The sequence below is a fragment of the Medicago truncatula genome, chromosome 5 (assembly GCF_003473485.1).
Source record: "Medicago truncatula cultivar Jemalong A17 chromosome 5, MtrunA17r5.0-ANR, whole genome shotgun sequence".
Taxonomy (NCBI): domain Eukaryota; kingdom Viridiplantae; phylum Streptophyta; class Magnoliopsida; order Fabales; family Fabaceae; genus Medicago; species Medicago truncatula.
Window position 1 is genome coordinate 31,592,418 of NC_053046.1, and position 16,402 is coordinate 31,608,819.

The 16,402-nt window shown below is 32.5% G+C and overlaps 2 protein-coding genes across 2 annotated transcripts; one reads left to right on the forward strand and one right to left on the reverse strand.

Annotated features, from left to right (window-relative positions):
- The first annotated feature begins 2,314 nt into the window (after positions 1-2,314).
- Positions 2,315-6,521, forward strand: LOC11410634 (protein PMR5). The gene is made up of 5 exons (XM_003615662.4): positions 2,315-2,957; positions 3,189-3,360; positions 4,045-4,223; positions 4,328-4,486; positions 6,064-6,521. Exons 1-5 carry the CDS (start codon positions 2,623-2,625, stop codon positions 6,422-6,424), a joined length of 1,206 nt encoding a protein of 401 aa, XP_003615710.1. The 5' UTR covers positions 2,315-2,622; the 3' UTR covers positions 6,425-6,521.
- A 567-nt stretch (positions 6,522-7,088) lies between these two features.
- Positions 7,089-12,607, reverse strand: LOC11426313 (asparagine synthetase, root [glutamine-hydrolyzing]). The gene is made up of 13 exons (XM_003615663.4): positions 12,364-12,607; positions 10,685-10,823; positions 10,315-10,410; positions 10,077-10,218; positions 9,796-9,986; positions 9,371-9,532; positions 9,174-9,254; positions 8,702-8,923; positions 8,467-8,601; positions 8,234-8,314; positions 8,060-8,146; positions 7,851-7,958; positions 7,089-7,561 (listed from the first exon to the last, which is right to left on the reverse strand). Exons 1-13 carry the CDS (start codon positions 12,441-12,443, stop codon positions 7,331-7,333), a joined length of 1,755 nt encoding a protein of 584 aa, XP_003615711.1. The 5' UTR covers positions 12,444-12,607; the 3' UTR covers positions 7,089-7,330.
- Positions 12,608-16,402: the final 3,795 nt, after the last annotated feature.

The following is a 16,402-nucleotide window of genomic DNA, read 5'->3' on the forward strand; positions in this document are numbered from 1 at the left end:
AAGAACTATTGAGCTAGTCTCTATTAATTTCCATCACTAATTTTGAATATGTCAATAAAGAGCCAAAAAAAAAATAATGGTTACTTTTTTGGGATCTAAAATCGGTGGTTTGCCTCTTGAATGGGGACAATTGGATTGGATAAGCTGCAACATTTTTTTCAATATTTTGGGATCTAATATCGGTGGTTTCTCTCCTTTTTTTTTACATTAAAATTTTTTCCATCCTTTTATTTTGAATGGCTACTTACCATTGCACAAGATCATGATTTTATATATACTCTCTTTTGTCAGAAATCATAATTCTATATAAAGAAATGTTGGAACAATAGAAATTATGGCTGGGGATGTCGGGATAACCTAACATGTAAGGATATGATAAGCAGCTAGTTTCCCACAAACAGCATGCATATAGTGACAAGTACTCTATAGTATATTATAATTTATATCCAAACACTATCTATTGTTATTACTATTTTTTGATAGGAAAAATAAATTAAAAGACATGATATTTGTTTTGACCAAACCTATATTTAAGAATGATATATACTTCATCCATCTCTGTATATAAGCATCATTTGCCTCTAATAAAAGAGTGCTTAGATATAGGGACGGAGGGAGTAATTATGTTTTTTCCGTGTAGTTTTCTTTCTTTGTAAAACGATATGAATGTTAAAGAATCCCACATGGGATATGAGATCATCTAACAATGTTATGTTTATAAGTGGTGACAATTTTTACCGTATCAGAGTCTCCTCCAAGATTTGTTGGATCACCTGCTATCAGATTTTTATTATTGGACTATCCACTATTTATATCCACACTCCAGATGTTCAATCTTCATTGTGAGAGGATGTGTTAAATGTGTCTATAAATTGAAGCAATAATCACCTCACAAACCGATTTTGCGGAGCTATGTTATGTACAACCATAATTTCTAAGATGCAGAAGAAACAATTGAAAACAATCCAGGAGTGTAATAAGTTGGTTTGTTTCAATCTTTGAGAAGAAAAAAATGAAACCAATAAAATAATCAATCTAGTTTTATAATATTTTCTCGCAAAATCTGAATTAAATCTTCGAAGAATGGGTCGATACATACGATTCAGTTCAGTTGGGTTGATATTGAAAAATTTTAAATAAATGATTTTAAAATATAATGATACATGAAGATATCATATTTTTTACCTCTACAAATACATATTTTTAAAATAACACTATGTAACATATTGTATGAAATAACAACCTCCAACTCTTTAATTCTTAACCAGTTATGTTCAAAACTGAACCAACCCATTAAAAAAACTGTAAACCAAACCAATTTAAATCGAAATCGTAAAAAATCGCACTTGATTCGGATGAATTCAGATGACTTTTGCACTAAACCGTACGGTTCGGTTTGCGGTTTGCATCTCAGCAACCGAACCAAATCAAACCAAATCGCAAGAATAATGAATATTACTTAATCATGTGCTAGCCCAATTACATAGCTCAAAAATAACGCTTTCAATTCGATTTTTCCATTGTTGCACCATCAAGTTCGATTCTAATTATTTTCCATCTCTTTCAATTCATTTCCAGTGATGAATTTGTTTCCTTTACTTCCCAATAATTTGTTTCATGCTCTTATGTTTCTTCTTAATTTTACCTATTTTGATATAAGTTTTACCTAATATTTTATCATATAAACAGCAAAATAAAATGTCCTATGTTTATTTTGTAATAAGTTGGCAATATTAGAGTTAATGTAATTTTTTTTTTTATCTCGCGATGAACCGCACAAACCGAACTAATTCAAGCCGCATTGGTTTGGTTTTGATGACTTTTTAAAAATCAACCGAACCAAACCAAACTGCATGTTTTTTTATCTTGCGGTTTAGATGATTTTTATGCTCAAAACCAAACCAAACCGCACCGCGAACACCCCTGTAATCTTAACTCAAACTAGATTGGGTTTAGCGATAAGAATTGTTTATCCGGATCATCTTTTGAAACGGTTAAACTATATATTAGTATGGTCACAAATTAAGTTAAACGTTAAAAAAAATTCAACCTCTAACATGTTTCCTTTCATCTAGTTGATTATTGTTTTCTTTTGGTTTGGTGACTTTGCTTTGTTGCCTCTTTTGTAATCTTTACTATTGTATTTTCAATATTAACACTTCTTGTGTTATGACTATGCCATTTTAATACATTCTTTCTTGACCTTTTCAAAAATAAAATTTCTCTTTCCTTAAAAAAAAAACATTGAGCTACACAACATCCATAAAACACGACGATAAAATCGATATCCAAATCAAAATATAATGGTATGGCGTAGAATACGTTAACAAAATCGAACCTATTTAATTGGTTTGGATGGGATCTTGTTCTTCTACCCTTAATCATATCACTCACACCGGATTTTTGGATTTGAAAAACAAAATCTTTTTTCCTACCATATATCACCACCATTGTTCAAATTTTACTAAACCGCGTGAAAAAGTTGCATGGTGAGTGAGTGACCACGTTCACGTTCATCCACCTTCACATGCACACAGTTTCTATACCTTTTCTCTCAAAACAGTTACCTCTTTTTTGTATTAATAATACATTTTCATTTTCCCTCTCTTCTATTCTCTCTCAATGTCTCTTTCTTTTTCTGTTTTTGCTTCATTCTTCTCTCTTCTTTTTCTTCTTTCTCTTCATTGCCAAATAGTTTCTTCTTTTCATTATCATCATCATCATCATCATCATCATCATGAACAAGTTTATCATCAAAAACCCAGTTTGAAAGCAAACAATAATCAAAGTAGTTGTGCATTGTTTGTAGGAAGTTGGGTTTTTGATGAAAGTTACCCTTTTTATCAATCTTCTAGCTGTGAAATTATAGACCCAGAATTTAATTGTCAAATGAATGGTCGTCCTGATTCTGATTACCTTAAATACCGTTGGAAACCACTCAATTGTGAGCTCCCAAGGTATAAAAAATAATAAAAGCATATGTAGCATTAACACGTCTGATCAAAGATGTGTCTGGTGTCTGACACGTGATTATGTTCAATAATTCATTTTCTCAAGTGTCAATGTCGTGTCTGGTGTTCGTGTTTGGGTTTGTGCTTCATAGCAAAATATAGTGTTTTTAAGATATAGTGTGTGGTTGCTTAGTATAATTTGAATGATGGTGTTTTTGTGGTGTTTTGTAATGGCAGGTTCAATGGAGTTGAGTTTTTGTTGAAGATGAAAGGAAAAAGTGTGATGTTTGTTGGTGATTCGTTAGGAAGGAACCAATGGCAGTCTTTGATTTGTATGATATCTGCTGCAGCACCTAATGTGGAGACACAATTGGTTAGGGGAGATCCTCTCTCCACTTTCACATTCTTGGTGAGTCTAGAAAAAATTTCTGAGCTTTAAGTTGATTGCTAACAAAAAGTTTTAAATTGTGGCTGTGATCATTGATATATTCGGAAGAATTGCGGTCAAATGTATCGATCTGATGCAGCCTTAATTGCAGTTGCTTGTCTGACCAGTGCTAGTCTCTCACACTAACACTTGTGATTACATTTAATTATATTATTTTCTCAAATTATTACTGGTATCATGTATCAGTGTCGTGTTTGTGTGATCGTGTTTACGTAGGTGCTTCATAGGTATACCAAATACCAATACCCAATTTGGCATTTCACACTGTTTCTACTGCTAGTAAGATTTAAACCATAATGACACTGCCCAAGTTTTGTTTGGTAAGATTTAGATTTTGGTTCAAAAGGAAGAGGTAGATAAGAGCTAATAGCTATGCTAATTTCCAGCAATAAAATAGTTGTTCCCCTCTTTGTAAAGTTTCATTCATGATATCACAAAGAGGTAGGGTCGTATTTGTTTGGTATAAGACAAAGAAGCTGTTGAAAAAAGTGTTTGTAAAACAGTGTCAATTGAATCATTAGATAGATATGAGGGGCCTCAAAATATTTTCAAGAATTTTGATTATTTATCCTGTAGAATATTGACTATGCAAACAAGAGAAACATTTTAGAGATGTTAAAATTGAATATGATTTGGTATATGCAGGACTATGATGTGAACATTTCATTTCATAGAGTTCCTTATTTAGTAGATATTGATGTGGTCCAAGGGAAAAGAATTTTAAGGCTTGATGAGGCAGATAAGAATGGTGACACATGGAAGAATGTTGATGTGTTGGTGTTCAACACAGGACATTGGTGGAGTCATCAAGGATCACTTCAAGGGTAGGCAAGAATAGTATCTTCTCTTTTTTAAGCTTATTCAAGAAAATACTATAGGAAAATTGATTTTTTTTTTTGGGCTGTTTTTGTTGATTAATTGAGTGCAGGTGGGATTATGTAGAATTAGGAGGGAATTTTTACCCTGATATGGATCGATTGGTAGCTTTGGAAAGGGGTATGAAAACATGGGCTAATTGGGTGGATGCTAATATTGACAGAAGTAGAACCCATGTGTTATTTCAGGCAATTTCTCCCACACATTATGAGTAAGGACTCTTCTATGTCTCTATTTTGGACCAATTATTAATAATTGATTTTTTTTTTTTTTACTAAGCTATAATTGATTATCAATGACTTGAAAATAGGGCAGTCAATATTAATTTAGTGATTTAAAAATGGTTAAATTTAACAAGTTACATAATTAATCAGACTCTTGAAGCAAGATGCCAAATTAACTTTTTCCCTGAAGTCAAACTAAATTTTCATTTTTTTTTTTTTCATTTGCATTCATCTGATGAGCTGCTTCTAGATCTGGAAGTAGGACCTTGCTTTTGACTATCCTTGATTATTCTATTTCTATCCTGAGGCTGAAATTTTTTGGCTTGTTTATTGGTGCCATCTTGTCACAGAATTATGAATCCGCACTTCAATGTGCTGAGCTTAGAAGAAAATATGTCAGCCTAGTTATAAGGGATCCAATGAAAACACATAAAATAGATAAAGAATTAGGAAGAAAAAATGGTTGTGATAAGAAATCTTTAAATCATGTAAGATCACATGAATCAGATGGTTCTAAACTCTTTCAAGAGAGTTCTTGGTTCAAATTCAGACCGGAGAATGCAATAATGTTAAACCTGTTAGAGAAAGCTTTACTATCTAATTTGGACCTACCTGACTTAAGAGATTAGTCTTTGTAATTGCACGCAAATATACACATCTTTTTTAATAGATAGATAAAATGACAAAGTCATTATAAACTCACACACAAGTGGAAGTGTTGGGGTTCGAACCCTGGTCATGATGTCTGACCTAACAATTTCGGCATTTTCGCTAGTTGAGCTACAATACGTGGATAGATATACTTGTTTTATATTGAGGGAAATATTTTTTGATGATTTTTTAGTATAAACAAGTATAATAAATAAATTGGTTAGAAAATAAAGTATGCTGAATAAATTTCTAGGTAATTAAGATACATCTTTTTACTAGCATTACCAAAAGAATATATAATTATGAAAACTATGTCTTAATCTGATGAGCCAAGGTAGCAACATCACACATGAAGATGTTAAGTTATGTAACACTGAATGAAAGAATCAGCCCAATTGAGTATGAAGAAAAGAATTGCTTCTTTACTTGTGGCATTAACTCACTGAGGCACTGACCTTAGCTAAAAATAGCTTTTTTAGAAATCAAGCATTGATATGTAATAAGGGCGTTTGGATTCATTTATTTACTGCGATAAACACTCGTGAGAATATTGGGAGAGCTTATTAAAACAACTTATAACATGCCCATAAGTTGTTTTTAGCTTATTTGCATGAGCTTTTCAGGTTAGCTTATGACTGAAAAAGTTTATAGTTTATATGTAAACAGTTTGCTTTGTTTTGTATTTTACTATATAAATAATTTATATGATAAGTGCTTATGCTATAAGTTCATAATTAAATTGTGTATTCAAACAGGGCCTAATAATTAAAACAGGAATTAGTGCTTTTCAAATTTGACAGTAAAAATGTAACATGGCTTTATTACATTAATATTTGGTTAAGCTAGTATGTATGTTTTTCAAACAAATTTATGCTAAGATTTGGTTGCACTGAACACTGATATTTATATGTAGCGAAAATGAATGGAATTCAGCTGTTGGTAGAGCAACAAGTGTAACGACGACAAAGAATTGCTATGGTGAAACAGCACCAATCAGTGGCACAACAACAGACTTTGGAGGAGGAGAAACATACACTGATCAACAAATGAGAGTAGTTAACATGGTGATTCGAGAAATGCGCGATCCTGCATATCTTCTTGACATCACAATGTTATCAGAAATGAGGAAAGATGGACACCCTTCAATTTACAGTGGTGAATTGAGTTCCCAGCAGAAAACTGACCCTGATCACTCAGCTGATTGTAGCCATTGGTGTCTTCCTGGTTTGCCTGATACTTGGAATCAACTGCTCTATGTTGCTTTATTCTATTAAGTTCATTAGTACTTAATTAGGTATTTTACAAGGCTTTAATTAACACTGTATGATTACTCTTAATAGCTGTGAAGTTATATATATACATTTTATAGAACCATTTTGATCAAGAGAGAAAATAGAGAGGTACAACTCAGGGAGTTGAGATTTTCCTTTCATAGAAAGTCTTTTACAAACTGTTGCTGCATTCAGCTTGATCATAGTGATGGGATCGACCTCAGTGAGGATAAAGGAGACAGTTGCTCCGAACCTCGGTAATCTTTGTGTTTTCAAGATTTTACTTTCTGCAATCTTTCTTTCATAATCACGTTTAGATTTGCTTGACCGGTTTCGACTTCAACTTGTTTCGCTAAAGAATTCTGTCTTGTTCAAAACTCGTCTTTTGTTTCATAACATTATCTCAGTCAAGTGTTATCAACCATCGTCTGGAAACTCAACAAGCCACAATTAAGTCAATGTCACACAAACACAAACCGTTGAACAAGTAGCATGAGACGTGATTAATCCTCATGAGTTTATCTGTGTGGTGCGCAGATCATCTAGGATATAACATGCTCACGCCGGCCAAGGTAAAGGTATCAGATAAATTAAATTATAACTTTTATGTGAATATCAACAGCTTTAAGCCAGCTTAATGTGACAGTAAGAGTCGAAACTGTTCCAATAAGTAAAACTTGATGCAATTTGTATATAGGCAACACATTGCTTTGAAACCAAATAGATTAAGATAACAGTTCAAATTACAGAATTCCAAATGATACAAGATGCAATACTTATTTAAAGCCTTATAATTATATTATATAGCATCATTTCATTGCCCCAGATAAATAATACAGCAGGCGAATTCTTCATTCATGTTAATTATTATCTTCATTCTAGCACAGTCGCTTCGTGCCACAGCTCAAACTAGCTCTGAATGGCAACCTCAACTGGAGAAGCTTCCAATGGTATAATCTTCTCAAATTCTACAGGTTTGTTGACCAAGGTTTTCTGGTTTTCGTAAGCTGAATCATGAACTCCAAGTGCTGCTCTACCAGAAGGATCAAGGTTCTTGGACCAAGAAGCATCCCACTCAACAGCCTTAGCTGTGCTACATGCAACAGTTGGTCCTCCAGGAACAGTTAGCCTTGCTGAGTTCTGCAAAACAATTAAAAAAATCATCAATATTTTAATCAACCCTTGTTAAATTATGTTGTCTTATGGTCTACGAAGCACTGACACAGACACAAACACCAAATACGACCTGATACTGACACGTAAACACCAGTAATGATTTAAGAATATAGAAGTGATTGAATGTAATCATATATGTCAGCGGCCAACACCATCACGTGTCAAACACCATATACACCTTTAATCTGAAGTAGCAGTGCTACAAAGCTTATATCGTTACAACCGATTAAAAAGAGTTGATTGAATAACTTGCCTGGGGGAAGAACCTCTCAAAGATCATTCTGTAGTAGTATGCTTCCTTGGTGTTTGGGGTGTTGTGGGGGTAGATATTGCCAGCATTAAGCATCATCCTATCAGTCACCTAATGGAAAATGTGAAGAACCAATTATAAGTAACATAAACTTTGTGACAATAGAAAACTCCATCACTAAATTGTAGAGTAAAAAGGTTGGATTCAAATACATGTTTTGCAGCATGAGCTTTAAGGCCATCAATCCAACTATAACCAACACCATCACTGAATTGTTCCTTCTGCCTGTATAAAATGTGCTGCATGAAAATGAATGTTTCAATGTTAGTTTCGCAAACCAATTTTGCATAAATCAATAGACATTGCAGCAAATTACTTAGTAGTACCTTTGGCAGATAAGGATTCTCTTCATCATCGAAGGCCTTCCTCAGAATATACTTCTCAATTCGTCCTTCATCTTTTTTTATCTGCACGTTTTAAACAAACCAGCTTAGTTAGTACCCGCGAAAACATTTCCTGTTTTCCAAGATTTGTACAAGAAACACTAAAAACAACTATTATGTTTTCGGTATTTCATGTAGAATTATTGAATCAACAGAGTAACACTAATTACTCATACCATTTTATTCTCAGGATCAATATTCATTGCAACATTGATAAACTCCTTGTCCAAAAATGGAACTCTGGCTTCTAGACCCCAAGCAAAGGTTGATTTATTTGCTCTCTGGCAATCATATTGGTGGAGTGCTTTGATCTGCATATGAAAAAGTAAAAAAATACATCTATTAATCATTATACTTCAACTTCTTTTATTATTTTCTAACATTGAACTTCATAATTCTAAATTAAATGACCTTGCGGCATGTTTCTTGGTGGAACTCTTCCTTGTTTGGTGCCTTGTGAAAGTACAGATATCCACCAAATATCTCATCAGATCCTTCACCAGAGATCACCCATTTGACACCAAGTGATTTAATCTTCCTTGACATAAGAAACATAGGTGTACTTGCTCTAATTGTAGTCACATCATATGTTTCAACATGGTATATAACATCCTCAATTGCATCTATACCATCCTATATAACATAAAACTATATATTAATCATTTCATAATCTCGATTTCAAAAATTGAAGTAGCCCTAACTGTAAGCTAAAAAAGTACTATTTCAAGCAGTGTTTTTAGAACCAGACTGTTGGTTGGTTCAATCGGTTCTTTTTAATACTTATTTAACAGTCAACCGATTAAATCATTTGAACCATGACCTAGAAGGTTTCGTCGGTTCGATCTCTAGTCAAATTTTTAAAACATTGATTTCAAGCAGTTACCTGAACAGTAAAGGTAAACTCATGGTGAACAGTTCCAAGGTAATCTGCAACTTCTTTTCCAGCCTTAAGATCAGGTGAGCCCTATTTGAAATTAGAAGACAAGATATTAAGACAACATTGAAGGTATTCTTTTTAAAAATAAAAGAATTACATAAAGTTTGCGAAAGTGATTCAAAAATTTAAGTGTATATATGCACCTCAAGGCCAACGCAGAATGAGTGTAATTTTGATCCCCATTGTTCAGCAGCTTTAGTGGTTGCTAGGTAGCGAGAAGTGATGGATGCAACCAATGATGAGTCCAAACCTCCAGATAGTAGAACACCAAAAGGCACATCAGTCATCAACCTCTTTATCACTGCCTGTAATCACAACCAACCAAGAGGTAAGTAAAATCTAACCAAAAATTGTTTAAGTCAGAAATTGAACTTGAACACTCTCGACCAATACATTTTATCTTTTCTAGTCAAACGAGGTTTGACGACAAAATCAACTGACATAAACCATATACTAATGTTTTCACTAAAATCATATATGACATGACGCAAGATCAATCATGTTAACTATGCACCGTAAGTCTAAAACTTTCAATCCAATTATGTGCTATGATTTTTATGAATCATACCTTCTCAAAGGCATGCCTCAAAGCTAGAGGATCATAAGGAGCTGATGGAATAGCCTCAGAGTACCAGGGAGGATTGTACCATCTTCTAAATCCACCATCTTTGCTAGAGTACAAATGACCAGGTGGAAAACACTCAAAATGTTCACAATCATCATTCAAGGCTTTCATTTCTGATGAAATCCAAACAGAACCTGAATCCAGACACATTCCAAAACATGTTCAAATACAAACTCAAAAAATCCATAAATTAAATTATAAGATAAGATATAACATAACATTACCATCCAATCCCCAACCAATGTATAGGGAAGTTACTCCTATAGCATCTCTAGCCACTATGTAACTGTTATCACGAGTATCCAATAGAACAAAGGAAAAGATACCATCCAACTTGTCCACAAAGTCTTCTCCATATTCCTCGTACTAATCAAAAGTTTAACATCAGTAACAAACAGTTCATAAGCACATGTTTAATCAAGAATCCAAACCAAACAAATTATTACATCAAAGATTACTAACCAAGTGTGCAATAACATCACAATCACTTCCCGTTCGGAATGTGTGATTAGACAGCTGTTTCCTGAGAGCTTCATGGTTGTAAATCTCTCCATTTACCTGATTTTCCAATAATGACAGAATTTACCAACATTAAATTAGTAAAGTACTAACATAATCATTATTGTTATGGACACTCACATAGACATGAACATTAGATACGACAATGACACTGACACGTAAATATCAATGATAACATAAAAATGACTGCATATTATCACATGTGTTAGCGTTGTATCTATACTGTTGTTGTCTGACACTCACGCCTTCAATATAAAGCGTCGATGCTACATGTGTTGTAATTGATTTAGCATATGTCATATAAATGGCCTACCGTGACAATGACAGATTTGTCTTCATTAAAGAGAGGTTGATCCCCAGAAGCAGGATCAACTATGGCTAACCGTTGGTGTGCCAAAAAGCAGTCACCATGTTGGTGGAGCCCACTCCAATCAGGGCCACGGTGCTTCAATCTGTTACGTCAACAAACAAATAATCAATAATCAATCAATTATCCATATTCAGACACATTAAACTAAAGGACAATAATATTCTTTCAATGTTACTATGTCACCACATATTTTTTTAATAAAATTACATTTTATATGAGTTGAGTTTGGACTTTACAATGTTGTAGCATATATTACGCACCACCTAGAAAATCTTTATAAGATGAGTCACATAATTAATAATTGAACCAATATTAGTTTATCAAAAAATAAAACTTGAGCTTATGAAAAATGTAACTTTCAGTAGATATATTCTATTCGATTAAGTATTATCATATGGAAAAAAGAATATAGTTCTACAATTATTTAACTCCTTTTAATCTTTTGTTGTTCAATTGTCATTGCTCCTTTGAATTGTTCATAGTTCCCACTACAAAATTTACCAATAATTCCATTTCAAACTGGACCCCACATACCACTTGTTGGTCCTAATTGATAAACAATCAGTGATCTGATTGGAATATATATTGCCCTCTTATCTTATAAAATTCTTGTTGTTTAATCTAACTTGATGGGCATGGTGACCCAATATAAAGTTACCATGGTTAATTAAACTAATTAAAAAATTTAAAATAAACATTCTATGTTCTCTATAATAAATTAAAGAGTGACTTTTAAATAAAGTGGAGTGTTATGATTACAACTGTTGAAGTTATAATCATATTATATATAAATAAATTATAAAATTAGTTAAAAACTTCAATCATTGGTTATTTTTAATTAATGAATATGACATGTCTCTTTTTTTAGTCTAATTACAAATATGACGATTGAAACAAGGAATATGGATTATGTCACTTGGGTCCCACGTTTATTCTTAATCATCATCCAAAATGACAAGATCATCACGACCCTGCTAAACAAAGAGTATTATTCTGTCTTGCTATCCAAATCAGCCACTCTTAACAAGGAATTTGTTGCTGCACATAGTAATATTCAGCACCAATTTGCAAATAGAAACACCCAAAAAGTCATGGTTGGATATAAATTTATCCATATTATCTAATATATTTTATTTAATAATTAAAGTCTTCCTGATTGATTTTAGAAAGTCCATAATGAAAAGCTAAGTAAATACAATTAAGAATGAACAATTTGATCTGCAAAATTTAACAAATTTTAATGAAAAATAAACAAACATTCGTTCACATTAGTCTTTTTGCATCGGTCCATTTATTTTTTATATTGTCGTGAACGACTAATGTGATCAAGAATTTTTCAAATCTAATCAGGTCGAAACCACTATAATTGGTCTAGTAGTAAAAGATTTAGATAGTAAACATATGATTTTGATGCACGATCAATATACTATTACACTCTCAATTAATCACAAGATCGTGTGCATGGTTTTGAAGTTAGATATGATGAAAGTTAAACTTTGGTTACAATTGATTAACGGTGTAAAAAATCTTTATACCGACCAGTGCATATAGATTAAATCCGACAAAAGTATCATGTGTAAAACATGAAATTAAGAATACAAGAATAGAAAGAGAATAATTGCCTGCGTGAAAGCTCAAGGACACGAACCCTCTTAGCTCTAGTAGGATCAGAGCAACCAAGCACAGCAAGAATACCACACATTGTAGTATATGTTTATATGATGAAGAAATCAAAGAGAGAAATAATTTAGAATAAGCTTAGCTTAGTTAGAATAAAGAAGAAAAGATAAGTGAAGAACACAACCACATGTAGTAGTTGTAGTAATGGTTTTGAAATTGAAGGCTTAAAGGAAATAATTTAGGATACATAACACTTCTTACAACACGTATTTATAAGACATAATGTGAATGATAGACATAAAATGCTGACGGTGAAACGACGTCGTTTTTCTATCATTCAATGTACTGTTATTGCTACTAGTTGGTCCATGACACTAGACATGGGACCCACATCTTGTACCAAGTATATTATGCCATGTGGTGAAACGTGGTTCGTTCTTGGTATAGACTTTTTTTGTTATTTAATTTTTCTTTTAAGTGTAAAATAAATATCCAGTAATATATCATTATTATTTTTTGGTTTTTTATTCTAGTTTGTGTTCACATGCTACAATTTTGTTCCTTATCAAAATACTATCTTTTGTTAGTAAATTTCATGTGTATTAGGCAGCTAGTTGTTAACTTGATAACTTCATCTTTCATCATGAACTAATGAAGGTTTTTTTTTTTTTTTTTTTTACAAAAGCTAATGAACCTTTTAAACTATGTTAGATTTTTTAATTTGATCCTTATGTTTTTGTTTTTAAAATAAATATTCCAACAAATAAAAGAAATCATTATTATTTTATCTATCAAATGCTTGATTGTATGAGTAGGTCGTCATACTTCACCACTCAATTGAATGGGCTAATCTTTTACAACGTGAAGAATGAATTTTGATTTGTGGTTTGAAGTGGTCATATTTGGCGGTAACAATGCTTCAAAAATTATTATTTTTCATGGAAGAAAAGGTGAAAAAATGGGTGACTAAATTAAGTCTTTGTCATGAGCGAGATTGTTTATGATAGAAAGTCTTTCTCTTATTTAACATTATGGTAAAAAGATACCCTTATTGTTGCTTCAAATAATTTGGTGTCTATAAATATTGGTGTTTTTATAGGCATCGTCTCTCTCCTCTTATTTGCGGATCTATAATACACAAATAATTGTAAATCTCTTCCATTTTATAATATTTTAATATTAAAAAATAAATAAAATAATTGATGCAAATGATTGATTATTTTATCAACCTTCAATTTTTATTTTCAATCAAAGACCATTTTTATTTTTCCTTACTACAGTGTTGATCAGAAGCATGATGTTATTTAAATTAGGTAATTTACCATCATTTTAAATTATTATTTTCTATTTTTAATTATTTTTCAAATTATTAATAAAAGTGGGAAAAAATAGTACATATTTTTATAATTTATAATTGAATTAAATTAATTTTTCAAAAATTAGATAATTATGAATAAATGAATAGATAAATCATTGAAAAAATTAATGATATAGGATTATTGTTAGAAATCAGTTAATAATTTTTTTTAAATGCTGAGTTTGAGAGATTAAGTGTTTAACAAGTATTAGTTATAAAACTAGTGACTTGTACAAACAAGATCTGTTTAAACATCCAAATGCGGAGTTCCATTGTGTATGATTTAAGGTCTAGATTAACCTTATGATAGCTTTGTTGGATATTAAATTTGATTGCAATGTAAAAGAATTATTTTTATTTAATTTTGGGGCTATTAAGGATGTTAAATACTCTTTCTAAGGTAATACTCCACTTTACTCTTAAATTATTAGAACTTCTCATATCTTTCATGATGGTGTTTCATTAGATACGCAGATTTAGTAAATGTAACAGCATTTTCCTCGTAGTATAATGAAAACATCTTGTGATAGTCTTGTTTAGGGGTCTTCATGTACCTCAATATTTTCATGCCCAAAAGATTACAAACTCTTTAACCTTGTCTCATGAATAGAGCATTGGTCTAGATACATATTGCAACAAGTTTTAATACCTAGGGCATAAGTTTTAATATAATCCCTAGAATAAATGCTCAAAGCAATTGAGTTAAAAGATGTTTTAATATTTAACAGACTTAAAATGGAGATATTTTAATCCTCGTTTGGCACTAGATACATATTATGAATATATATTGGTTTTTTTAATTTTGAATTATAACCACAATGAGACGTATTTAAGATAATGTAAGAATTATGAACTCTTAGTTAAAGATTTAGTGTAGTATTGTTATTAGGCTTATGGCTTGTAAGTCTAGACATTGTTTTAGTGGGTTTAGAGTATAAGATAAGACCCTCGGTTTATTGGATAAAACATTCTATGTTGAAGTATATTGTTAATATTTAGAACACAGTAGAAAATAGAAAGACAAGTGATATATAATTCTCATTGATCTGTGTGTAAAAGTACATGACAGGTTTATTTATACACTAAAATAAAGAGAAGACTAATCAACATGTATAAATACAATTGAATAGAATACTAATAAGCAGGCTAACTAATAGGTTATAGTTAATGATAATTAAATTAAATATTAACATGTAACATCCCCCCACAAGCTGGACTATGAAGATCACATAGGCTAAGCTTGGAAACCAAGGAATTGAAAGCTGGAGACAGAAGTGGTTTTGTCAACAAATCTGCTATTTGAGAAGAAGATGGCACGGGAAAGAGATGAATGAGACCACTTTGAATTCTTTCGCGCACAACATGACAATCAATCTCAATGTGTTTTGTTCTCTCATGAAATGTTGGATTATGAGCAAGATATATGGCTGATTTATTGTCACAATATACTGAAGCTGGTTGTTGAAAGTTGATATGAAGATCCTTGAACAAATAGGAGAGCCATTGTAATTCACAAGTAAGGCTGGCCAAGGCTCTATACTCAGATTCAGAGCTGGATCTAGAAACAGTTGTTTGCTTCTTAGACTTCCATGAGATGAGGGAAGAGCCAAGAAACACACAAAAACCGGAGACAGATCGTCTAGTAGAGGGACAGCTAGCCCAATCTGAATCAGCAAAACCTGCAAGTTTGACGGGAGATGAAGATGAATAGAATAACCCTTTGGCTGGAGAGTTCTTGAGATACTTCAGAATCTTTGTAGCAGCTTGAAAGTGGACTTCACGGGGCTTGGAAACAAATTGACTAAGTTGTTGAACAGCAAAAGCAATGTCAGGCCGCGTGAGTGTCAAATAGAGAAGTCTACCAATCAAACTTCTGAAGGAGAATTCATCATGATATGGAGGGGAATCAGAATTATGCAACTTTAAGGAGGTATCATAGGGAGTGGAACTAGGCTTAACAGCCATGTGACCACTATCTTCAAGAAGCTCAAGAGTATATTTGCGTTGATTCACCGAAATTCCTTTGTTTGATCTTGCTATTTCCAAGCCAAGAAAAAATCTTAGCTTCCCAAGGTCTTTGATGCGAAATTTTTGATCCAAAAACTGCTTAACATGCTGAATTTCAGCATAATCATTTCCTGATAAAACTATGTCGTCCACATAAACTAATAAGGCAGTAAAATTGGTACCTTTTAGCTTAGTGAACAAAGAAGAATCAGCAACAGAAGGAGTGTATCCGAGAGAAACCAACGCTGCAGAAAGTTTGGCATACCATTGCCTACTAGCTTGCTTCAAGCCATAGAGACTCTTATTTAACCGACAAACTTTAAGATCATTAGAATCTGAATTTTGAAGCTTCAGACCAGGGGGTAACACCATGTAAACTTCTTCATTGAGGTCACCATGGAGAAATGCATTATTGACATCAAATTGCTCAAGAAACCACCCTTTGATGGCTGCCAAAGAAAGTAATGTTCTAACTGTAGTCATTTTTGCAACCGGTGAAAAAGTATCAAAGTAATCAACTCCTTCCATTTGAGTATAACCCTTTGCAACTAACCGGGCTTTATGCCTTTCAAGAGAACCATCAGAGTGGTATTTAGTTTTGTAAACCCACTTGCATCCAATTGGAACTTTTCCTGGTGGTAAATCAACAATTGACCAAGTATTTGTGGCTGCAAGAG